The sequence below is a fragment of the Gekko japonicus genome, unplaced genomic scaffold (genome assembly GCF_001447785.1).
Source record: "Gekko japonicus isolate JY-2015 unplaced genomic scaffold, Gekko_japonicus_V1.1 scaffold1027, whole genome shotgun sequence".
NCBI lineage: Eukaryota > Metazoa > Chordata > Lepidosauria > Squamata > Gekkonidae > Gekko > Gekko japonicus.
In genome coordinates, this window is record NW_015167569.1 from 607,590 (window position 1) to 634,140 (window position 26,551).

A 26,551-nucleotide genomic window follows, 5' to 3' on the forward strand; every position below is an offset into this window, starting at 1 on the left:
GAAAAGCAGTGCTATGATCTCCCCCCTGCTCATTCATTGGATCCTCTGCTTCAATTAACTTCTTCTGAAAGTGTCACCCTCTTCTTCTTACCAATGCATATTTTCTCTTTCTTCCTTTCCTCTTAGACTTAATAATTAAGTATGGGACATATTGCATAAACCTCCAAACTGCCGCTGGCTCTCCTATTAATACAGGAAGTTACTGAGACTTGATGCGTATTCTCACAAAAGGATATTTGCATCTTCATTGACTTCAATGGTACCATACTGAAGGCAGGCTTCAACAAATAATGCAGCCCTGTCAAAATACCTCATGCTGTTGAAGAAGAGAACAAAGAGTTAGGATGTAAAGGCAGCTTAAAGTGCTTCCTGTCACTCTCTAGCAAGGCCCCTTGACAGGTTTGTCACAAAACTTCAGATCACTCAATGAGGTCTTTGATGCCAAGCTTTAAAAGGGCCAGGGGTTCAGCCTCCTAGCTCTGAGCAAGAATGTACAGCACAAGCAGAGACACTGGCTCCTTCCACAAGTAATACCAGCAGTGTGACAGTGGGAGAAATAGTAGTAACTTCCTTTTACAGCAAAAACGGTTAAAAAAAGAGGAAAGCATTTTAATTTCAAAAAGAATTTAGAAGTATTACTACTGTGTAATTCTCCTTGATGCTTCTATTCTTTTGTTTCTGTATTTACCTGCTGCTTGTTTCAAAACTGTGATTGCTGTATGCAGCTGAGTTTCCATCTACACAGAAATAGTTAATATTTGTAATTACGTACATAAAAGGGAGAGCAACAACAAAAAAGCCTCTGTTTACCTGTGAAGCATCTCTGTCACTCTTATGAAACAACCCAGGGAAAGGAGAACAAGGATGGCCTTGGATTTCTGATTGATTTGTGGAGAACAAAGATGGTCGACCCAGCGCTTCAAAACATCAGCACATTCCTCTGTGTTCAGGCGGACCTAGGAGAGATTGGAAATATTTGATTTTTGACCATCTAAATCAGACCATCCAATGCAGCCAGCAAGTCACAAGAATTCATTATTTGTGGCACACTGCTTTCAGTGTGCACCATGTAATTCCTTTGGTCAGAAGTTCATTAAAAAAATATCTGGCAAATAATGAGGAAAAATCCTATTTATTTGGAAAATCAGAAATACAAATGGGGACTTGTGAGATTCGGAGGAGAGGAACCCATTCTTTGCACCTACCTTGCTCTGTGGGCTAGCCACTTACCAGACTCCCTAGGTGAAGCGCTACCTGCATCCTGCGGTAGCTTCCCTGACCATTCACCTCATGCAGCGTGGGAAGAGCAGTAGTTCCTACTCTCTCACCCACCCACAGCTCTGCTGTCCCAATGGGGGAAGAGGCTTCTGCTTCTCCTTCCCTGACTGCTTCAGGCTCTGCCACCACCTTGATGGGCACAGTGTCCTGTGCAACATCCCCCACCCGCACACCTCCAGCGTTTTGGCCTTGGGGGCTGTGGGGGCAGCAATGAGTTTTGTGCCTCTTCCCTGATTGCAGTATTGTACCCTCATTGGCTGATGGCTGAGAAGAGCTTCCAATTCGTCTCCCCCACCCTCCTCCTCCTCACACACACGCTTGCATTGTGAGAACAATTGTCTGCACTTGCAGTCAACTGTTCTTCGTTATGGGTCCGATAACACCTCCCCCCCTACACACACTATTTTTTGTTTCAGGATTTTCCTCCAAAACTGGGTGCCCACCCAGGTTTATAGGAACGTGTCTTGTGTCTACATGGCCCTGATTCACAGATTTAAGTATCAACAGATGGGTGACATATTGATTATTAGATATACCGATTCTTTCATACTTGTGTGCTGTGGTACCAAAATCCAGGCTTTGACAAATCTCGATTAAAAAGACTGCTTTTTTGCAAACCTAAAACACCCACAGTAAGCTCTACCAAGTCTTTGTAAGAACATGGCTGGGGGAAATGGATGTGCCCTGAAAGCTAGAGCTTCCAGTGAAAAACAGAGAGTGATCCAGCATGAAACAAGTGACAGCAAGCTGGGTAAGAAGTCAGGAAGGCATACACCCATATCAGCCAGTACAAGACAGAGCAAGAGTGGCATCCAGAACTGGGGACGGGGGGAAGAGTTAATGCAAGGATATAGATGAGACAAAAAGGAAGGGCAGGGAGGGGAGTGGGGAGACAACAGACTAAAACAAACCCTATGTCTGGTCTGTAAAAATTTCATCCCCCCCAAAGGTCAGTGACAACCAGAGGAATCATGGCTACCCAAGACTGGCCAGACAGTCCTATGTTAGGAAATACCTTCAAATCTAAGTAGCTAATTTTCATAAGCAGCAAGCACATGAAGCCAAAGCTGCTGGTTTATAATCTCCTCCCCACTAATTTCATCAAATTTTAGGACCAATCTTCTTCCAAATATGCCTTTTAGTATTTTGTCACCAACGTTTCAACATGCATGAGCATGTGAGTATGGGAGGAACTTATGGTGGCCTTTTGCCACCCCACATTAAACATTTTAAGGTTTTGAACTTTTGCCCACTACTGTAAATGAACTATGAATGTTCCATCTTTTATCTTCCTAGCTTGCCTGGTGTATGCAAGTGATTCTGGAGTAACAAGAAGTAGCTTTTGTGTATGACTGTAAATCTGAGAACATTGCCTACTTTTGCAAGCCACGCTGCTCGATTCCATTCACCGTAGGTTTGCAGATAACGACAGGCATCAGCGGCTTTATCTATTAAACACAGCAACTGAACGCCCTCTGGAAAAGAAATCAGCTAAGGTTAATTAGTTCCAATATAAACACAAGGAGCCAAAGAGTCTCCCTTGCCACTTAGGGAGAGCACAGAAACCCTGACTACAGCCATCTCTGAACTACAAAGAGCAATGTCTCTTGACTGAAAATCTTTTGCACAGGACACATCCAAGTGGTTATATTTCCTACACTGCAAAGTTTGCAATACATTGCAAAGAAACCAATGCATCACTGAAACTTTCTAAAGAGACCACATTTAGTTATAGCACTGGTTTCTGTAAGTAATTCCTTAATACTTAGGGATCCCAAGTCCCCCTGGGGGGTGGGGAAACCCCTGCCCCAGAGGCCCGTTCCCCGGCGGCGCCAGATCGGGCCCTGGGGGGAACTCCACCCCGACGTGTGCATCACCTGGAAGTGACGCAGGCACGCTGGGGGCGGGGCCACAGCCATACAAGGGAAAACTCTATGGTTTTCCCTTGTATGGCCGTGGCCCCACCCCCAGCGTGCCTGGCATCCTCCCGTCACTTCCGGGTGACGTGCGCGCGGCGCGCACAAGGCGCCGGCCAGAAGCCCCCCGCTCCCGGCGAAGATACACTTGGCAACCCTATTAATACTTTTTTTCTCTGCTTTAATGGCCACATGTTTATGTATGTGGGCAAATGTCAGTCCCCTATAGCAGCTTTATCCTGACAACATAATTTTCTGACATAAAAGTACTTAAAATCTAATGCTTTGTTGACTGAACTATTCCAAAGATTCTCCAGTATCCTGCATTAATACTCTTTGCAAATCTCAGATTCCATAAACTATCCAACATTTTTTCTTCTCTTGCAGGCTTTGAGTGGTGAACATCTTTGCTTACTCCCCTTCCCAACTGTCCTTTCCCAGTTGGGCTTAAGGCTCCCCCAGTTGGGCCTAAGGAGTTATTTAAAACCAGGTTATTATTGTGGACTGCTAGCCTTCCATTCCATTTGAGTGACTTATAATTTTAGCTTTGCTGTTAATCTGCTAATTGGTGTACACTTAGGATACCATGCTGATGTTTAAGCTTGTGGAGTCGGTTTCATATTTGATCTTCAACTCTGTATTTTTATATTTTTGCATTTTATTATTCATATTGTCTAAAAGCCTCTCAGTTGGAATGGAAGTCCTACTTAATGGAATGGAAGTGCTACTTAAAATTATGTTCTGAACATTTCAAGCTTTCTATACACACACACACACAGGAAACTCATACACACAAAAGGAATGGATGCATCACACAGGCATGAAACTCATACACAGAAACTGAATGATGGATCACATCATACTCTGAAGAGACAATGAAAGATCCAGCCCAAGACTAACTCAACTCACTCTCCTGTTCACTGTATATGACAAACCGAGTAAAGTTAAATGAAGGCTACAATCGATTTCACTGCTCAAGGTATGTTCCTTCTAAAGGAAGGGCACAGAACCTAGTCTTAAGTGGACAAGGCAAGCATATAATTTTTCTCAGCAGCTGTTTGTTGCTATCCTTCTTTATTTACGTGACTAGGACTGGCGGCTACACTGAGTTCGGGGTGACTTGCATTCAAGAAAACCTGCCAGTCACCCACCATTTCTTGCTTATGAGTTCAAGGAAAAGAATGAGAGTCTCACCTGCCAGTTTTCCATTTGCAATCATGTTGGTCGCTACCAATTTTATGGTACTTTGGGAAGGACCTGAGGAAGTGACTGTTGTGACTAGACATGCCTTGAGTGAATCACAGTAGTAATAGGGGTTCTCTGCATTTGTCTCCAAAAGTAGCTGCACAGCTCTGTCAGTCTAGGAAGGGCAGAAATGACATTAAAATGCTTTCAACTCACCTTGTCAGCTCAGAAAACCTACTCGCCTAGTTTTAAGAGGCTTTAAAAATAAGATGAAAAGAAAAATAAATCACCCTTTGTATAGTGTCAGTGTCGTTTACCCCTCTTCCCTCCTTTGCCAAGCCATGTTTGTTATCCAAAATTAAACAGATGTGACCATAAGAGGCCTAAACAGTCTTACTTGGCCCAAGAGAAGTAGCTGGTCAGTGCACTTCCTGGTGTGATCATAATTTGACCTCTTAACTTCTTGAAGATTGACTCTTTCAAGTTGGAATTTCTGCAGAAAATCATACGTAAACAGTTATGGAAACGGACAATGATAATTCGTAAAAGGAACAATTATGAGACCTGCTGCTGTATAAACATACAAAGCCTGCCCTGGTGATCTCAAAGATCAATGATACATATATTTTATTGGTTGTAAAGTCAATATACAGCAACACTACCACATCACTTTCACCTGTCAAGGTATGTGAAAGAGCCCTATGTGGAAAGACAGACATCAACCCAGAGAAAACATGAGCTTTTCAATGTATTGTTTTTCATACACCTCAGCATATCAACTTGTGCAAATTGATCCCAAGACAAAAAGAAAAATGGAGATAAAAGAAGCTAAAAGACTCGCAAATGAAAATGGGAAAAGAAAGAAAAAAGAAGTAGTAGCGATGCTGGTGATTAGTAAATTCTGCTGATGTTCAAGGATATAGAGGAAAAGTAGAGGGTGTACTGATGGTCACAAGCATAGATTGCTTTAAATAGGAAGTAGACAAGAGTCATAGAGGGTAAGTCTCAGTGGCTAGCAGCCATGGTGACTAAAGGGAACTTCCACATTCAGAGCCAGTATATCTCTGATTACCAGTCAGTGCTAGGAGATAATATGAGGCGAAGGCCTCTATGCCCTGTTGTTGGCACTCCAGGGCTCCTCTAAAAGAAAGCAGCAAACATCCAGAATTGACTAAGCAGAAGTATAGGGTTGCCAGGTCCCCCTTGGCCACTGGTGGGGGATGGGCAGGAGGGTTGCCAGATGTAGATTGGGAGACTCCAGGAGATTTGGGGATGCAGCCTGGGGAGGACAGGGGCCTCAGTGGGGTACACTGCCAAACTGTCCACCCTCCAAAGTATCCATTTTCTCCATGGGAACTTATATCTGTAGTCTGGAGATGAGCTGTAATTCCTGTTAATCCCCAGGTCCCACCGGGAGGCCAGCATCCCTAAATACCACGCATCTAAGGAACCCAAGTGATTTGCAGCACTTCAAATCTTTCGTATTATGATATGGGAAACTGCCTCAGGACTTTGCACTAAAGATACAAAAAAGGAAAGATTTATAGAAATTTTATCCTTTGTCTACATTAAAAGACAGACATCTGGAGCAACTCCTTGTTTTTCCAAGCCTTTCAGATTTGTTTCTGAGACTGTCAGGATAACAATTCAACTAACTGTTTTGAGTAGGCTACAATTAAGAATAAACCCTATCCCACCTCATTCAGAAACAGAATTTCCAGGAAATCAACAGAGCTTGCATTCCCCTGCCTAACAAAGCAGGCAGTGTCATAATAAACTTAACGATTGCCATGAATAATAAAATGTTATATATTCCTCAATGTGAAGGGCTCAAAAGACAGCAGGAAGTGTATTACATAAAAGCAAAGCCTTTATTGTAAACATGCTGCAGTACCTGGAAATATGAGTTTTCACAGAGCGTATCGTAACAGATATCTAATGGACTGCTCCATTTTTCTTGAGAAAAAAAGTCTTCTGTTTTTGCTATTAATGTTTTCTCCTGGGAAAAAGCATGCAAATAATGGGCAGCAACAGTCCAGAAATGCAGTTCAGATTCATCCCCATACAGTCTGGGAAAGCAAAACTCTAAATTAATGGCGAATGATTATGCATTTAAACACAGCAACACTGCAAACGCTGATAAACTTGGGTAAGCAGGATGTTGCACAGAAACAATAGTTGGTACGGCCTTTCCGGAGGTCTGTTTTTTCCAAAAGCAGATACAGAAAGTTTCCCCCTGTCAAAAATCCCCAGCATATAGAAAACTAAGTTAAAGCCCTTCTTGCCACGAGGACATACATTAATCACCTGGAGGAACATTCAATCCTACTACCTCACACCTGCATTCTGAACTGGCACACTCCAGGAAGATGGTGCTACAATCTTTCTGAAGTATAATCAACACACTAAAGTTAGTTCAGAAGAGTAAGGGCCTGAGCCCATGCTACACTGCAGAAGAAGAGGAGTCCTTGTCTCTTTGTTCTGGGTCCAGGAGTTAGCCAAACCTCCTGGACAGTCACTGTAGCATCATTTAAAGATCTTACGCAGAGGTGGGAAGGGAGAGAGCCTACAACCCACAGAACAGTATTTTAAGGAAGTGGACGCAACCCTATATGCTTGGCAAACGTGCACCTTTTGCTCTAGGAAAGGGAATAGGGAGCATATGTGATGCCGCTAAACATCAAAGTGCTTCATCCCAACTGCCTCACAATGGACATAGCAGCAACTGTTGTAGGTCAAACAGAGGCTTGCCCTGCCTAGGGTTACCAGCTCTGGGTTGGGAAATACCTGGAGATTAGGGAGTGAAGCCTGGGGAAGGTGGGGTTGGACCTCAGCAGGTATAATGCCAAACAGTCTACCCCTCAAAGCAGCCATTTTCTCCAAGGGAACTGACCTTGGTTGTCTGGAGATCAACGGCAATAGTGGGAGATCCCCAGGTGCCACCGGGAGGTTGGCAACCCCTAACACTTCTACAGCTATAGAGAGGTGTTGCGATTGGCTGGTGGATCAAAATGTTCAAAAGCAGGAGGGCTGTGGTGTGATTCAGACAAAACAAAAGTTTAAATCACACTTAATCTAATCCTAATCCAAAAGGGCTTTGAAGTAACTTTCTGCCATGACCATTCTTCTGGAGAAATATCCATTTTGTGATCATGGCAGGAAAAAGATTTATAAAAGATAAAGATTTATACACTCCCTGAGCCTGCTTGCAGGGAAGGCGGGAGATAAATCCAAACAAACAAATAAATTTCACAGATATAGATGGCAAATGAGACTGTTCATAAAATGTAGGAAGAGAAACAGGCCCATGGCAAACATAACACTGCCATATCTTAACTATGGTCCTAGAGATGGGAGTGGACCATAGATCTGATTTTCTTTCCTATTCCTTTCTTACATGAATTCTCACATACATAGGTATCAATGTTAACCATTGCATAATATTACACTAGCACCTGTAGTAACTACAGACAATGTCGGTTAAATCAGCTTCAAAAAGCCAGTTTGTGTGTGTGTGTTCCCAATTTTTCCAATGGAAAAAGTGAGAAATTTTAAGTAGCACTGAAAAATAATAATTATGTGAAGTAGTTTCTATTTTGTAATAAGAAAAATTCTTAAGGCAAGACACAGCTTTGCTCAATCAAATGTGTAGTATGAAAAAAAATCTGAGGATGTTTTCATTTTCTCCTGTGGCCAGGGCTATTTTTGGGCAGGAACGCACAGGAACGGAGTTCTGGCTGGCTCCCAAGTTGGCCATGCCCAGCAGGAACTCATTAGCATAATAGGCCACACCCAACAGCAGAAACTCACTAGGATTGGCTACATTAGGGGTGTGTGGCCTACCATGCAAAGGAGTTCCTGCTACAAAAAAGCCCTGGGTTTTGACAACAAACAAAGTAAACAGAATAACAAGCAAAAGGTGGGTGTGGCTGGATGAGCACACTTCTGGTAACCTGGGGGAGTGTCCTAATATGCCAATGAGCGGTGCTGTCAGGGGTGTGGCCTAATATGCTAATGTTTCTGCTGTTGGGTGTAGCCTATTATGCTAATGAGTTCCTGCTGGGCTTTTTCTACAAAAAGAGCTCTGCCTGTGGCAATAAACTTTCCTGGGATTGGAAAGAGATCCTGGGGAGCCAGAAAGCTATTGGCAGGGCTATTTTGGGGCAGGAACACACAGGAACGGAGTTCCGGCTGGCTTCCAAGTTGGCCACGCCCAGCAGGAACGCATTAGCATAGTAGGCCATACCCAACAGCAGAAACTCATTAGGATTGGCTACATGAAGGGTGTGTGGCCTAACATGCAAAGGAGTTCCTGCTACAAAAAGAGCCCTGGCTGACAACAAACAAGGTAAACAGAATAACAAACAAAAGGTGGGTGTGGCTGGATAACCATACTTCTGGTAACATGGGGGTGTAGCCTAATGTGCTAATGAGCTGTACTGTCAGGGGTGTAGCCTAATATGCTAATGGGTTCCTGCTGTTGGGTGTGGCCTATTATGCTAATGGGTTCCTGCTGGGCTTTTTCTACAAAAAGAGCCCTGGCTATTCGTATGTCATAACTGAATGGCTGGTGACCCTTGGTCTACAAAATACAACTACAGTCAGACACATATTCCAAAGGAAAATTTGTTTTGCAAAATTAGCTCACTTTTATCTCTCACAACAGAAATGTGTTTATACACTGGATCTGATTTTTTTAAAGTTTCTACATGATCTTAATCTAATCAACCACTTTTAAAGAAATAATAGTTTAAGACAAGTATTTTCAGGACAGGGATTGCACTTTTGACTTCAGCAAGCTGTCTGTTACCTTGCAACCAGGAGACATCGCTGCAAGAGGGTGAACTCTGGATCAAGTAAAAGTTTCTTGATGTCACTAAGAAAAGAAAGCCAGGTATTGTTGGCATTTTACTAGGCAGCATATTTAAACTCATGTGGATACTGCAGATTTTAAAGGGGGAAAGCTTGCACAAACTTAGAACATACTGAATTGAGGCAGAAATTAAATCATATTTAACAACACAAAATTTATGCCAACAGGTGATTTATGTTCCAGTCCATTATGCCTGTCAGCTATAGCAATACTTAACAATGATCAGGCTGCCATATAACCTTGACTGCTAGGAAGAGCACTAACAGAGAAATGTGATATAAAACTGTAAGACTGAGAGCCACTGTTACAATTCCAAGTTAAACATTCTTCCTTACTACACATATCCAAAATTATCAAACTGATTAGATCAACTGGCAAATATAAAACTTAAGATCACTGCTTCCATATTTAATTCCAAACTTTTGATTTAACAGGAAAAGAGTCTTGATCAAAAAATAATTATAAGCTTTAGACATGTCATGTTCGAGTTTTTTACAAAAAAAGAGAGCACTTACTTGGACAATGAGTACAACTGTTCTTGCAGCAGATTTTTAATGTTTTCATTCTCTGGATAATTTCTGCAAAGCAAACACTGGGTTTAATAGACATCTGAAAGCAGGCTGAAATTAAACAATCCAGTCCTGCTCTTAAGTATAACACATATCCTCTGCTATGCTCAAAGTTTTTTTAAAAAGGGTCTGGAAAAGAATCAGCTCTCAGATGGGGTACAAATAGTGAGAAGGGGGTTTGGACATGTTATGTTAGGGTATTTTACAATAAAATAAAAAGCTTCATCCTTCCTTATATTATAAAAGCGATTTGGGGTGGCCACATTCCATGCGCTCCCTCAGCCATTGGCCTGTTAGCTGCCACTCAATGGGACTTGCGTGCCATTGGCTGGGTGTTGGGTCTGGGGGGGGCCAATCCCCTGGTTGCATCGCCTCCCTCCATCGCCTCAGTCTGCGGGGAGCCACCGGCCGGGATGGACGCTTCCCTGGCGGACCGACTGGCCTCGGGTATGGGGGGAGACGGCCGTGCCACGTTCCCCTGGGCCGCTGCGGCTGCAGGCCGGGCCACTCTCCCATACCCTCTCTCTACAGACCGTTACCTTTTTCTCTGCAACGGGCCTTATTGCTAGTTGGATAATAAGTACAACTGTACAACTCTGTATACCCTCATGTCAGATCAGGACTTTCTGTGCCTTCTGAGGGGCACCAATAATCTAACAGGCAAGTCTATAGGAACTCCTTGCACACACATTTCAAAACATGTAAAAGTTTCCCCTTTCAAAGCAATGATAGCTCCATTCATTAACAGAGATGGAGAAAATGACCACTGAGAAATCCCTGATACTGCAGAAGTCCATGACTCTGAGAACACTATAAGCCCATCTAAGGCTTTATCACACTAAAAAACATTTAAATGTGATCCTGTAACTTGACTTTCTGTGCTTTATTGCAATTTCAAACTGTATGAGGCACTACAGAATACAGCTAAATTTAAATACCACTAATGTGTTTTCCATATATAAATTATCTTGTGTCATGTTCAGGTTACAAATTGCACCCAGACAAGTTCTCGTGGCCCTTTCTTACATGCCCAGGGAAATGCTGGTTACCACTTTAGGATCAGGAAGCAATTTTCTCCAGGTCAATGTACAGGAGAAGCGAGCCAAGCCAGGACCTCTTGTGCTGCATGGAGCAATGTGCTCTGTGTGGCACCGGAGCTCCTGGGACTCACTTCTACCGCAGCCTGATTAAATCATGCTGCAGGAGGAGCAAACCCAGCCATGATCTCCTGTGCTGCATGGAGCGATGTGCTCTGTGTGGCACTAGAGCTCCTGGGGCTCACTTCTCCTGCAGCCTGGTTAAAACTGGAATGCAGGAGAAGCGAGCCCAGCCAGGAGCCCATGGGGAGCAGATTGTTCCTGCTGGCTCAGCTTTGCACTGACTTTGTTAAAAAACTAGTATTTTTCTTCTTGGTTCTATTGGAACCGAAAAATTTAAGGATTTCTGGAAAAAATCGGGATTTCTGAAAAATCCTGGATCCAAATAGCATACCAGTATTAGGATCTGGGATTTTTCAGAAATCCTGATTTTTTTTTGGGGGGGGGGCAATAGACCCAAACAACCCCCCCCAAAAAAAATACTGGTTAAAAAAATATCACACACCCCTAATATGGACATGGTGTTCCAGATCCAGAGTTCTGCATATAGTTCTTTGAGCCTCCAGACCTGCTTCTTCCTAAAGTGAGTAAGGAGAGTTAAGTGCCATGTGCACAAAGGAGTGTGTCTATGTGCACACACACAGCTATTCCTCCATGTATACAAGCCATGTAGGTAGACGAAATGCTGTGCAAGTATCAAAAAACTTTTGCAGGAGCCAGTGAACCACTCAAATATGTTCTGCATTTTGTGACCCAGCAATATGTGAACAGAAAGAAAACTATCCTCAACAGAGTATTAGCCACACTAAATGATGAACTAGAACTATTTCAGTGTGAGATAAAACTGCTTTGAGATTGAATCCCAAGTCTCTTGAGACCCCAGTATACCTTTATAGTTTTAATATGTGTGTTTCCATTTTATAAAACCAGAAGTTTGAACAGAATACTGAAAAGACGTCTTACATGTGAGAAATATCCAGAGAATACTTATTATTCCAAGGTTGGTGCAGCAAGAATGCTTTTAAAGCTAAGGAAGCTCTTGGAACAAGAAGATACGGGCACCACACAGGTTCTGGAATGGAAAGGGAGGAGGATGGAGGGGAGGAAAAAAAATTAGGGTCAATCCACAAGGAATATAACTAGAGCCATAGTATGGATAAAGGAGAGTGCCATCCTAAAAAGAGTTGTACCCTTTTCAGCCCATTGACTTCAAAGGAACTTGAAGGGTACAACTCTGCTTATGATTGCACTGTAAGACTTGTTGAGACCTATGTCACTTACCACACACCTGTGCATTGAGTCTGATATGGTTTATTTTGATTGATGAAAAGAGCTACACTATTACATGCCTGTTGGAAGCCTAAGAGATAGTGGCTCACCTAAGAATGCTCATTAGTACAAACAGAACAGGCCAAAGTGAGAACTAATGGGGAAAAGAGTTACACAGAATGATGTCATATGAAAATGATTCTGAAACCCCCACAAAACATCACTCACATATGTCATGCATCTGCTGAAGTGGGTTCTGGGCTCATGAAAACTCAGCTCTTAGCCTTTTAAAATTACTGAGTGTTGCAGTTTTCTGAATTAGCAAACGTGGGGTTTCTTCAACTGATTTAGGCGATATGTGGCACTTTAAGAAGACACCTCTCTAGTTCATATCTGTAGGATTCTGCAGAACATGCTGCTAAATGAGTAGGGCACATAACTGTTTCAAACAGTCTTTGAGACCCGTAGTGGGTTTATATCTTACTGCACAATGATTATAGCTATTCCGGGGTGGTTTTTTTTTTTTTAAACCAATGGTAGAACATAAGGCTAGGCACTAAAACTGTGCCTGTCTTACTGACAATCAATGTATTACTAGGGATTGTGAAAGGACTGCTAGATGGGTTTCACCCAATGAAGTTAGCACAGATGCTTTTATCAGGTTTAGAAAACAGCATTTCCTTTTAATGTCGAGGCATGCTCCAATATGACTCATGGTTTTACAGACACACCATGAGACACTTCTTATCAGATCTTCTCTCATTTCACACCTGCAACTCAATAATACAACCTGGTTGCTTCCAATCAAGACAAGGAAATTGCGCCTCTCATCAAAAAGGGCCTGACTGGGTTCCAGGGGATAAATTAGGAAGACCGATTACAATTTTAGGCCTGAATCCTATCCTGTAGCAGGTTCAAGTAAAGTTTTTGTATCCCACAAATGACTGCTTGAAGTTGTTCCATCTCACTCTCTTGTACATCAACAACTGACAGAACTAATGGCGAGATGCTGGACGACATGTAACACAATTTGCTTCAGAAAATGTTCAGGGAGAGGGTTTTGATTTCATCCAGTCATCTCTCACTACAACAACACTGGATGCTTGCCTCTTCAAGACAGGCAGAGTATGACTCATTCTCTCTCATTTTGCTTCCCTTCCCTATTTTAACCTATTTTGTATTTTTTTTACCCTAGGCACCCATCTCTTAGCTTCTCCTTTCTTTGTTGACAGGCAGAGTATGACTCATTCTCTCATTTTGCTTCCCTTCCCCATTTTAACCTATTTTGTATTTTTTACCCTAGGCACCCTTCTCATAGCTTCTCCTTTCTTTGTTCAAGACTGGTCTGACTTCCAGTTAGCCAGTCTGTCCCCACAGCAACCTAATCAGGGAATCCTTCTTTTCGTGCTGAAGCTCCATCCCATTTTGATCCCATCTCCAGGCTAGACTGCTCTGGACCAATCTTGGGGGAGAAACATAGTTCACTATTTTTAGTTTACTCATTTTATTGGTATCATGATATTATTGCTCACTGCCTTGATCTTCCCTCTGATCTCTTCGTTTCTAATCTGTACCTTGTTAGGGTAATCAAGTTACTTGCTGGTTGAGTGTTTTGTTTCCCTTCCAACTTTTCTTGTCTAAAAGATTTACTGCATGACTCAGAGTCATGCAGACAACAGACTGGAGGATTCTAAACTTGTCACAGGGCTTTGTGTTTGAACTGTACAAATATAAGAGAACGCTCTGTTGGGACAGGTTGGACACAGGGACTGATCTGGGTGACAGGATGGCATGGATCATAATACAATTTAAATCTGAGAGCATTTAGTGGGAGGGTTTCGAAAGTGGCCGTGAACTGGTGTAGAGATGCTCTGAGAGCTTGAGAAGCGTTTGTATTTTGTTTGTGCTTCTCTGAAAATATTTGGCCAATAGCTACCTCTTGGCAACAACACTGATTGCTGCTTGGGGCACATGGCAGGCCAGCTTTCAGAATATGATCAGCATGGAGGCCAGACTTTGGGCAGACCAGCATGATCCTTTCCAACTATATGTATGCCAAGTACAAAATGGATTTGAGATGAGCTAGATCTATGTTCATCAGAGTTCACCGGAATTTTTTTTTTTTTTTTGGGTGGAATAATATAGTTTTGCTACTCTGATTCTAGTGCATTAATCACATTTGAGCACTGGAGATAAAAAGGCAGAGAGTCTTATAACACGGCAGCACTAGAGGAATCACTCATCAAAATGCAGAGATAATGAAAGCTATTTTACTTAAGTATCAGATTATTCAGAGGGCACAAATACTGAGAGAGATAAATTTGAAAAGAGAAAATGCAACAGAAAATCTGGAACTGTAAGTCAAAATGTAAATTGGCAATCAGTGTTGTTTATACTTCCTGCACACTGACATTCTAACCAAAGTGCAGAGAGCACCAGGCCTAATTCAGGCAGCACAGTATGTTGGATTACATGCTTTAAAAGTAGAGATGCAGCCTTAATATCTCTCTATCTAGATCTACAGACTGTGAAAATGTAAATGCTTGAATCTAGTTGCTAAAAGATTTCAGTTTATTTTAAAGAGGGACAGGCACAGAGAGGGACAGAAAGAGTCCTCTCTGTTACTGTATTGATGATAAAAACACTGGTCATCATATAAGTGTCAAATGAGAAGCCACTCTTGCACAGAAGCATCTTCTAAACTGACACATTAAATATATTTGAAAATGAAAATCTAAAGAGCTCCTCAAGTTATTGCAAGGAACCACTGTAGTAACTTTTCTTTCTGTACTTGACTCCCATGCCTCGTCATGCTGCATGAACAGTGTTTTGAGAAGCAGTTTGCTGTGTGATAGCTTTGAGAAAAGAACAAATGTACTCCTTTGAGTAGCAGCCACTATCTGGCAGAAAACTCTTTAGTTCACAAGTGCAGCTGCATTGACTAATTTGCAAAAGAAGGAAGATGTAGTCCTCAAATAGACAGTCAATCTCTATTTTCTTCTGTGTCACTATTATAAATTAAATATCCTACAAAGGCCAAGATTTAAATGGCTCTGGAACATGAAGCAACGTTAAGAAAACCAACATCTGTACAGTACTAGAACACTTTCCAGCTATTAGAAACATGGAAATGCAAGTGCCAAAGCTGCTTACCTATTAGTGGAAGACACTTGGCAACCATACCGAGGCTCTTCTAGTCTCCCTATTCCACTGCAGCCCTCTACTGCACACACACTGAGGTGGCATGCAACGTGATGCAAAGAAATGAAGCTGGGGAGGGTGGAGAATTGGAATTGCATTCTGCTCATGCACAGTGATTTTTGTTGGGAACAGCTAACATGATTTAAAATCGCTTAAATCGCCTGTTAACCTTAATTTTGGTGTCTGTTTCAGACTGGCTATGGAGATTGCTTTGGCCCCTTGACCAAACACATAATACTTTACTCTGTGTTTAGCGGAGCTTTTCTTGCTACTGAATCTCATCTCATTAGTTTGAGAAACGTTTATAAAAGTACTCACAATGTTATGTCTACAATATAAATCTTGGTTCTCGGTTCAAATAAGAGCCCATCTCATCTTCTAGTTAGTTTGAAGCAAGGAGGCATTACTGCATCTACCGTTTAAAATACCACATACTGCAGTCTTAGAGGAAAAAACAAGACCCTTCTTGCATACCTGATAGTTCTTGCTCATCCATTCTAAAACAGGCTGATTTCATTGTCATCTCTAGCACTCTGATGCATCCATCGTCTGATGCTAGGATCACTTTGTCCGAGGTACACCAGTCAACATCAAGTACTCGGAAGTTGACATTTCTTCCGCTTCTTAAACTGCTAACCATCTGCACCTGAAAGATGCATCACACTGTACCTTTAGAAAGGCTTTCACAAGCAATAAACCTCTCTCTGCATGTATGACATTACTTACTAAAAGGTTTTATGCAGCATTTCGGAAATTAAATTTGCTTCTCTCATTTGAAGAGTAGGGAGAGGGAGATGTAGAAGCTCATCTTACAAAGCTGGCATTTACATTTAAAAGCCTATTAATAATATTTGGACTCTGATGTTTAACAAGGGCATTCAAAGTCTCCAAATCATGAGACCACCCAAATGTCAATCTTTAACTCGGGTAGTGGCATAGTTATTTCGAGCTCCCTGGAGGTAAGGCAAGATATAAGTACCATAGACTGATATTTTCAGTTTAAAAAAAATCAGACACAGACATTCACTATATAATAGTTCTTTCATGAAAGGCTGACTGCAGGGGGCAAGAGATTAAATGTGCATGTCACATTTCTCTACTACATTCAATAAGTGGTGGCTATTATATAAACCACCGGAGGTGTCTGAGAATTATTCTCATTTGGAGGAGGATGGCAAGACTGGTATCGAGATAATTTGAAAATGGAACAGCATTTATTAAGCAAAGAGCAAGTCCTGAAGAACAAGGGAAATCCACAGTTCAATAGCATTTAAAACGTCGGAGGGAGCCTCTGTGCCTTTGTTCTGAAAGTCATAATTAAAAACAAAATAGAGTTTAGCAACATTTGATTGGCTGAAATACATGAAAGCAAAATGACAGCAGTTTGAAAGAGCCTGGAAAGGCACAAAGTCTTTTGTGACAACTCAAGCATACTAATGTTACTGATAAGTCCCAATTAAGTACATTAACCTCCTTCCTTTTATACTTCTCCTGTTCTCTTCAAAACAAACTTAGAAAAAGAAAACAGAATTGCTGACTACCTCCTTTGTATCCCAGACTTCAGCACCGTCGTTGTACATAGCTATCAGCTTTTGGTTTCCTTTTCCGGGGGCAAAGCGTATCTTCCTCACCCAGCCTCGGTGTGTTGGGATGCCTCTGGAAGATAAATGTAAGGACATAAACAGTAACTCTTGAAGAGTTTACCTTTCAATTTTGCACAAATTCACTTCCTAAATGGAAGCCTATGCAATGGAAAGGAATAAAAATAGGTATGCTAGTGCCTCCACCTCTCCTGCTGCCTGCCTTTACTCTTGTTTTGATTAAACAGAACATGGTGAGTTCTCACCTGTTCACAAAAAATCAGCAGAGTATCACCAAAGGCCCTGGAATTATGTTGGCTTATTATCTGTTCCAATATATCAAAGTGTTTGTTTTTAAAATAGGATGGTCTCATATTCTACCTTTAAAATAGGATATAGTCTCATAATCTAACCTGGAATCAGATGTGCTTTGAAATACAGTTCCCCAAATTAAGCCATATTTGTGTTAACTGGACAGAGTGGCTGTCTTGTATGATAAGCTACGTTGTTTGAAATACTGCCGATTTTTAGACATGCCAGAACATCTGAACTTGTACCATGCAACATTTTATTTAGGTTCTTCTTGTACGTTAAAAATTGCCCATATACCACAGATATAACTTCACGTTTAAAAAAGATGCCTAGGCTAAAGCAACATTTGAATTATATCATGCTGGAATCAATTATCTATTCTTAATGTGACCAAATCTGTGGATAATTAAACCCAGAGACTGGAGACAAGAACAGACAAAACAGATCTTTCTACAAACCTGAGAAAAGCCCCCAGTTTGCAGAAAAATCTGTAATATAAACAAAAATACACAGGGGGATTAAAAGTTTAAAACCCCTCAAATAATATAAGCAGCATGTGTAGCTTTAAGGAAAAAATGCCTTCTGTGGCCATTGCTAGGTAACCACAATAGTACTGCCAGCATTCAAGTATTGGTTTCTGTCAGTAAAAAGTGGAGGGAGACAGGGCTGTTTTGGCCTTTGAGGAAGAATTAATTAGGAACAAGCCTGGCAGCAACAACACAACTTCTATTACTAATCCAGGCCCAGCTGCCTGCTAATGTTCAACAGCAGCCACCACAAAATCCACTGTTATGTAGTGGTTAGAGATTCAGGCTGGGATTTGGGAGACCCAGACTTAAATCCCCATTTTGCTGGACCCTGGGCTAGTCACTCACTCTCAGCCCAACCTGCCTCACAGGTTGTTGTGAGGATGAAAAAGAGGATAGGAGAAGCTGTTTTGTGGAGAAAGGTGGAGTGCATCAATGAAGTCAATAACTAAATATGGCTGAATATGGGGGGGCAGATTAAAAAGTTAGGTTAATTGCTGAGTGGGGAAGGTGAAAAGTGAGGGTATGGGGGTTTCCAGAAGAAGAGAAAGAGGAAATAATTGGAGAATGAGATTCAGGGGGGAAACGAGATGCCCCCTGTAAGTCCTTGTAGGTCCTCGACTGCACAATTGGGCCTGGCCTGGTGGCTGGCACTTTGCAACTGGGTATTTTCCCCAGGTAGAAGCTACCAGGGGGAGGAAAGGAGCAAAAGCTGAACACAAGGAAGCTGGCAGAGAAGGGAGCAAGAGAAGGGGAGAAACTGGGGACTTTCAGAGAAAGGAAAAAGAAAATAGTAGGGGAGGGGGAAATTAGATCCCCCCCTGCCCCTGGTCCTCGTGCATCCTCCACTTGTTATATGCTAATGCCTACCTAGACACTCTGGCTTTTAGATCCCAGAAGTTCAGATTTCCATCAACATCTCCAAGAACCAAGATATCGCCTTTCCATGCAATGCATGTAATGCTGCCCATACTGCCCTACAAAATGTTCAAAAGCAGAAATTATACCAAATATCAACATTCATAAATAGTTATTTCTAAATAACTATACAATAGTCACTCAAGGCAATATGTCAAACATTTGGAATGCTATCTGTAAACCTGTACTTTAACAAGATAATGTCTTTGGTCAGCAGTACAGGGTAATATAGACTGTACTACGCACTGGGATGAATCCTATCTAGCACAAGAAGAACCGCACTCATGGAAGAGAACTTCCTACCATATGCTGTTCTTCCACCTGAAATTTGAGGAGGGGGAGAAATCAGCAAAAATTGCCTCTCCTCTGCTGGAAGAAGTGTCTTCCACCAGCGGAAAACAGAGTTATGATCTTATTCATTAAGACTCCCCATTTTAAAATAAAAGCACTGAAATGCCAAAAGTGGCAAAGTTCAATTGTCATATAAGAGGGACAACCTGTGTTACTAGGAACTAGAAAAAAGCACATTTGCCACAGAGAACAGAGGTCAAGGTTAGATAAGCCCTTTTTCTTTTAACCTGATGACTGAATAATTTATACTGTGTCTGGGATACCAAAATCAGTCAAACAAAATGCATTACTGCACTCACATGAGCTGACCCTCATTCCAGTAACCACCAATAACTTTTAGCACTACAGATTGTACAGAATGCAAAAGTGGACCTGCACAGTGGGCTTCCAATCCAGGAAATACACAGACGATTTAATCATGGTGGAACTTAAATGCCCTCATTTCACATGTGCCTGTACATGCGCACATCACCTTCCCTATACACAGTATACAGCCAATGTATTTATCACTTCAGTAAACCTCTCCATTTACCAATAACAATCACACACACACACAAAGCCTAAAACCTTCCTAGCATTTCTAAAGTTTTCATTCATATACACACCAACAGAGACTATTAAACCAAGGGAAAGGTCCACAATACATAATAGTTTTTGGGAGATATTTTTCTTATCTCTGCAGCACATAATATCTGCTGTAGGATATTTACTGAAGCCATCAGAGGCTAGATCCTTAAACGATGGCTGCTCTTTCTGAAAGCAGCCATTATCTCTGAAAACACACATCCTGGCAGCTTGAACAGAATGACTTTTGAAATATCTTGATTGCTGGCCTATTGAAAGAGAGTGGGATAACACAAAGCAAATAAGCCTCAACTTTTAAAGATGCTTTAACTTTTAAGGAATGAAAAGAGCCAAATGGGAGACTTTCCAATGTGGTGAAACTTGGAAGCCAAACAATAATTATTTCGGCTGTAAATGCCCAGAGGCAATGTTTCCTTTGCTGCACGACTGCAAGGGTAACTTCATGTTGTTCCTTCAGTATCCCCAGAAATTTAGACGGTATGTAAGGTTCCTAAGATCTATCGAACTGTTTACCAGTCAAATGATAATATGTCAATGACGGCAGAAAACAGCCAAAGGCGTTCTTCATGCTTCTCAGAAGTTACACAGAAATTCTAGGAAACCAATAGCTTTACGGAATGTTTTGCATGCTCTTAAATTTTTGAAACACTTTTTTGTTCGACTTGAAAATATTTAAATTCATCTGAGCTGGGGGGGGGTGGCATGAATCCTATGGATGAACTCTGTGTGCACTAAACAGCCTCTACCAGGGAGCATGCTTCTCCTTCCACTAGCACTTCTATTTCTGCAAGATCAATGGTTTTCAAATGGACCCTTGGCACAAGTGGAGGTGCTAACTAAACAGGAAGCATGGTCCAAGGCAGGGGTTGTCTTGCATGCATTTAATGTCCACAGGATCCAAGACACTGAATTTCAAGGTCTGAGCCCCCAGAACCGGAAAATGGTCCAAATGTGTAACCAGGAGATGTTATTTAGAAAAACAACAAAATGTAATAACAATGAAGTTACATGACCACAGGATGTCAGCATTTCACTTACATAATTCTAAGTTGAAGACAACAGCATACCTGGGCATGCTTCTACAAATGGAAGGCAAATAAAACAGCACGTTCTGAAACTCTCATTGACTCCACAGCAATGACATAGGAAGAGTCCTGCTGGATCAGACCAGTGGTGCATCTAGTCCAACATCCTGCCTCACACAGAAGGTAGTACAGGACAACACAGTGAGTGGATCTTCAGAATTCTGCTGACACAAACCACTGGCATAGTCCAAATCACCACACATGTATGGAAATGCTCCATTCATATACATAGATAGTTCCTTTATGGAGGACATGTGCAGTTATTACATGGAAACTGGAATGGTTGGAGTACACCAGCAATGTTTATTTTGTATGTTATCGCAAGCTGTTAAAAGAAATTTCATCCTGTACTTTCTTGTAAAAATACTGTACTTGCTTTTTGTTCTTATTGTTTATCAAGAATTAATGTGGTTATTCTTGAATACCACGTTCTTCAAAACAAAGTCTTCATTTCCGTTTGTGTGCTGTTGAATAGATTTTTCCTATAAAGTTCTTTTTTCATAAATATCTATTATGAAAGTAATACCCAAATATGATTAAATAGACATTCAGCAATGAACTCACATCAGGAGGAATTCTTGCACTGTCTTTGACAGAATTCCCCTCTACTGTCAAGTGATAAACTTGTCCATCAGTATCTGTAAACACAAAGTGCTCTCGAGCAGAAATGTTCTGGCTCAGTTCAGATTTGCTCTCAGCTTCCTGTAGTAAGCTAGTGAAAAAAACCCAAAGATTTTCTTTATTTATGGTTCAGATTCAGACATATTTACATAAATAAGTTGAGAAAGAAGTACTGTCTCAATAGGTTGAACATGAGGCCTTCAACAACAAAACCAAATTGTTTAAAGATATGAACTAGGAGCCAAAGAAGCTACCACAAAGCTCGCCACAGCTGCATATTGCCATTCATGCCACACCATACTGAATGAGGTCACAAATCGGTTTAGTTTCTGAAGCATATAGTACGTTTTAGAAATAAGTTCCTATACATATGTTTACAACGGAAATCTAGAAAGTGCACACTCTCTTAGCCTGCACTGAAGTTCTCAAAAAATTCCAACATGCTCCTGGAATTCCTGTGCGCAAGGACTTTCATGCACACTTCAACACCAGGAACAGTCAATGGCTGTGTGTAGAAATTATCACCATTTTACAATGAACAGGGAAGCCTTGGAATGAAAGCAAGGAGTTGCTGGATTCAGGTGTCTGCCAACAAAATGGCAAGGAACTTCAAACAGAACCAGTGTTTAAGAGAATAAATATGTCACCTGTTCTGTTTCCCTTTCTGTATCTCACATGCAATCAGTCATTAAAAATACTCCAACTTCTGCAAACCCCCAATTAAATACTTTATGCAAACTCATTTTGCATTAGTTTTTGAAACCTAGATTTTGGGATTCTCGGCACAGTATTTCGTTTCCTTTAGAGCAAACTACAAATATGTCAACCACAATGGGACTGGATCCTGCAAGAACAAGAAGAGATTGGATTTATACCCCGCCCTTCACTACCCAAAGGTGTCTCAGAGCGGCTTACAAACTCCTTTCCCTTCCCCTCCCCACAACAGACACCTTGTGAGGTAGGTGGGTCTGAGAGAGCTCTTGACAGAAACTGCTCTTTTTCAAGGACAGCTCTTATCAGAACTACGGCTTGCCCAAGGTCGTCCAGCCAGGTGCAAGTGGAGGAGTGGGGAATCAAACCCGGTTCTCCCAGATTAGAGTCCGCGCACTTAACCACTACACCAAACTGGCAATCTGTCAGATCACAGATCCTTCCTGCTTGTTCTCTCTCAGCAGTCCTGGGTGTCCCTGGGAAAGTTGATTTCTAGGGCTGCAGAGCCCACGTGGACTAACAGCCAAGAGGGTCCAGGGGGGCTGAGACAGGGAGGGGGATTCCAACAACAATCACACTGCCTTTGTGTCAATGGAGCTGGTGTTTTCAGAAGAGGGGACAATTTCACCTACTTTGTCCCCTCTTCTGCAGGCAGGGAATTTTTTTGTCCTCTTCCCTCCTCCTTAATAAAGCCCCTCAATCTACATGGTCCCACAACTAAATTTCCAGGGGTTGGAAAGGAAATGCAAGTTTGCCCCATACTTGTCCTCAAGGATTGCACAATCCATTCTACAGCATGCTGGGCACACATGAATATTATTCTGAGAAACTGATCGCCAAAACAAGTCTCATGGGGTTTTGACTTGAGTAATATTCACTGGCTTATTTATCCATGCAGCATGGTTTTCCCTTAACATACACTCACATAAGCCGGGCGTCTGACTCAGGTTCATGCTTTGTCTGTTACCTTACGTTTCTCTCAGGCAGCAAAGGGAATTCAAAAATCCCAGCTTGGATGAATATTTCATTTCCATTCATCTGAAAACCCACAAAGCTATTAAGTGTAACCTTTGGCAAGACAGCACTCCACTGGAAAGTGGATGTGATGATTTCACATTTGAACTGCACTGATACCTGATCACAGAAGATTCTAAAGTGCTCAGTTCAGTACTATCAGATACAGTTTGCCGGGCCATAGCTTCACGGGCTGCAAGCTGCTTCTTGCGTAAGCTCTTCAGGTTATGCGAAGGTGACCACTCCTGGGAGAAGAGAATGTATAACCTTTATAATCTGTATAAAGAAATCATGTATAACGGTTCATTTTTAAGGATCGTTTATTTATTTATTTATTTAAATTAATAAATGGGCTCAGGGCGGCTAACAAATGGGGGACCAAGTGCCAATACATAAAACCAATTAGAACTGGATAAAACAGAATAAATAACCAGATTTACCTGCACAAGCAAAATATTTCTTATGGAAGAGGCCAATATTTGAATCAGGCTCCTCTCCTTTTCTTTGCTAGCTTGTTTATATTAAGAGGATGAACAAGTGAAAGGTTTGAACACCAAAGGAAATATGTCCCATAAATAGATGCAGAAGTAAATAGCTACATTTCAAACTATGCAAGGTTTAGACAGTACGTCTGGTAATAAGCTGGTAGGATAGTAAGGTGGAAATGGGAGACACCTGACACCACAAAGGCCTGGCTCTGGTCCATGCCTGGAAATTTTTGTTCCTTAAATTCCTTAAGTTCTCTGAAAGAAAAGCACAACAAACAAAACTGTTTACCAAAGCAGTGATTGTAGGAAAGTTTTTGGACATTTCCCTCAGAAGAGTACACGTCCTGATATCCCACAGTTCCAAAGGTTTGTCTTTAAACCAAACTGCCAAATATTGCCTGAAAATAGAAAGAGAGACCTTTTAAATTTCATAAAATAACTTACAGTGTTGTGAACTAATAAAATTATATGCTATATGTTTTGTGTTCTTAGATCATTAACACAAGTTTAGAAATGATAACATTTTTGCGCTAAATTAATAAATATTTAAAATTTTAGATTCAGCTGGATAGCCATGTTTGTCTGAAGCAATAGAGCAAAGTTTGAGTTGAGTGGCACCTTTAAGACTAACAAAGTTTAATTCTGGGCATAAGCTTTCATGTGCATGCACACTTTGTTGGTCTTAAAGGTGCCACTGGACTCAAACGTTGTTCAATTTTAATTTTAGTAATAAATAAAGCATCACACTAAAATGTTGCCTTTTTAAAATTAAAAAAACACACACACAGCTTTAAAATCTCTAGAAATGTAACATCTTGTATTTGCCTTGTGGCACTAGGTTAACAGGAAGAGGCTGCTGATTTTTTGAATCTGCCATAGTGTGAAGTTACAGCCCTAAGTATGCCTTGATACCAAGTAGTCTGTTAGTATGAAGAGCAGTCAAAAGTAATTTCTGAAGCAATATTATCCCTGGGGGGAAAAAGAAGAGAAGGAAGATAGGACACAATATTACAAGGATAACTCCTGTCCTTTTGCACAAGTACAGCCCCCACAGGAACACAGAATATCTGAATGGCAAGCCAACACTTTCAAAAATGGTTACACAACGGAACTGTAGACATTTCTCTGGGTACTGTATTATTCTTGCCTGCTACAGGGCTCTTAATGTCATTCAACACAAGATAACACATCAAGTTTCTCCAGGATTATCTACTTACTTCAGATGAGATACTTTTATCATTTCAATGGCTGGTTCATCAGTGCCTCGTTCCCCACGAAATGCAATGCTTCTACCTAATACACAAGGGAGACACAAAAGGTGTAACACACACAAGCAAAGCCACTGTAACTGACATGTACAATACTCTAGAGCTTAAATGACAACGATCATGCATTTCATCTTCTCAATCCTAAATTGTAAATTAAGAATCCAGTGCCCAGTGTGAGGTATTATGAGCTTCACTTCAGCCCATTCCATTACACATAATCTTCCAACTCAGACTCCCACAAGGATATCACCTCCAATGTCACACAGTATTTTACTGAAATTTTCAAGAAGGCAACAGCTGAACAATTAGTACTCATGACTGAAAAGCTCCAATGTGCCTTGATCATGCAAGCTATTCTAGGGAAGTCCTAGGAAACTGAACACAGAGAAACAGACTGAATTTCTAAAGGAATACGTGAATACACCACATTCCTGATGAGTCCACATATTTGTAACTGCACTAAAGGGCTTCCTGTTGCTACTGTTTTTGAAGAATATTGTCAAACTTGTCAGAGAGGGGGGAGTAAAACAAACTGCAAGTCCCCTTTCCTAGGAGCTTATTATGGGTACCAGAGGAGTATGTGACAAGGATTATTTAAGGTTCAGAACTGAAGAGAGTCAAGTTCAAATTCTCATTCAGCCATTCAGTGGGTAAGATGAAATTATTGTATGGCGCTATGGGTGGAATAGCCAGGTACAGTTTGCTGCCAAAGCTGTAGCTCTTTTTTTGGCGCTATGTAAGTAGTGAGCTATGCCTTTTTCTTTTTTAGGCTGAGAATGCTGTGACTTCCCGAAGGTCACTCAGCTAGTTTGAAGTGGGAAATCGAACCCGGTTCTCTAGATTAGAGTCCGCCACTCTTAACCACTATCCCAAACTGGTGTAACCTTGGGTTAACAGTGGGTAACATTGAGCTACCTCTAAGAGTTGTTGGAAGATAAAATGGGAGGGGGAGAACCGTGTGCGCTCCTCTAAATGTAACAGACAGAAAGAAATGGTGTGTGTAGAGAGAGGTGGGCAGGCAAAAAGCAGTGAAAAGGCAGCAGGAGCTAGGTCGATATTCCACAGAGACAGGATGAGTTAGCAAGGATGAAGGTAAGATTTCATAAAGCCTGAGGAACTCCTGAGTTTTCAGACCAGTGCCAAATATATTTGATGTCTCAGATGAAGTTAAAATGTAAACATTTTAATAGTACTCAATCTTTTGCTAACAATAGTAATTTCTTTTCATTTACGCTTGAAAGAGTATTCATGAAATGTCTCTTCAGTCAGCTCGCAAAGATGAGATTGCCTAGAATGTTTTGAATTCTAATTTTTAAAAAGCTGTATGAAACACTGCATGCAGTTATTCAACCTTTGCCATTTGAGGGGAAACAGTCAACAGTCACTTAATATCTATCTGATTGCCAACAGGCATGTTTCATAATATAGTTACCTGTAGGGAGATCAACCAGCTGCAGTTCATTTCTTACTAGCCCCAGATTGTTAGGTGTTGATGTGGCAAAAGAAAGGAAACCACTCAAGCTTGTCCACTCAATGCCCCTGACAGAGAAGAATAGACATACATTATTATCAAGTCACTAGGAAATGCTGCAGGTTAATAGGGTGAGAAAAAGTATTGTGGCTCAATTTGCACTGTACACAGTGGGGGAACCAACTATGAAGCTCTTCCCCTATATGGGGACACAAATATAGCTCACTCACTC

The 26,551-nt window shown here is 41.3% G+C and overlaps 1 protein-coding gene across 1 annotated transcript in view; it reads right to left on the reverse strand.

Annotated features, from left to right (window-relative positions):
- Positions 1–222: 222 nt before the first annotated feature.
- WDR11 (WD repeat domain 11) overlaps positions 223–26,551 on the reverse strand; it is a 52,151-nt gene continuing 25,822 nt past the window's right edge. The window contains exons 9-25 of the mRNA XM_015413842.1: positions 26,281–26,387; positions 24,798–24,873; positions 23,870–23,978; positions 23,213–23,337; positions 21,311–21,458; positions 18,678–18,784; positions 16,930–17,044; positions 15,863–16,034; positions 11,882–11,990; positions 9,768–9,830; positions 9,190–9,255; positions 6,274–6,448; positions 4,777–4,872; positions 4,389–4,554; positions 2,656–2,753; positions 811–956; positions 223–316 (exon numbers count right to left, since the gene is read on the reverse strand). Coding sequence (XP_015269328.1) covers positions 223–316; positions 811–956; positions 2,656–2,753; positions 4,389–4,554; positions 4,777–4,872; positions 6,274–6,448; positions 9,190–9,255; positions 9,768–9,830; positions 11,882–11,990; positions 15,863–16,034; positions 16,930–17,044; positions 18,678–18,784; positions 21,311–21,458; positions 23,213–23,337; positions 23,870–23,978; positions 24,798–24,873; positions 26,281–26,387 — 1,972 coding nt within the window. The remainder of the gene's footprint in view (positions 317–810; positions 957–2,655; positions 2,754–4,388; positions 4,555–4,776; positions 4,873–6,273; positions 6,449–9,189; positions 9,256–9,767; positions 9,831–11,881; positions 11,991–15,862; positions 16,035–16,929; positions 17,045–18,677; positions 18,785–21,310; positions 21,459–23,212; positions 23,338–23,869; positions 23,979–24,797; positions 24,874–26,280; positions 26,388–26,551) is intronic.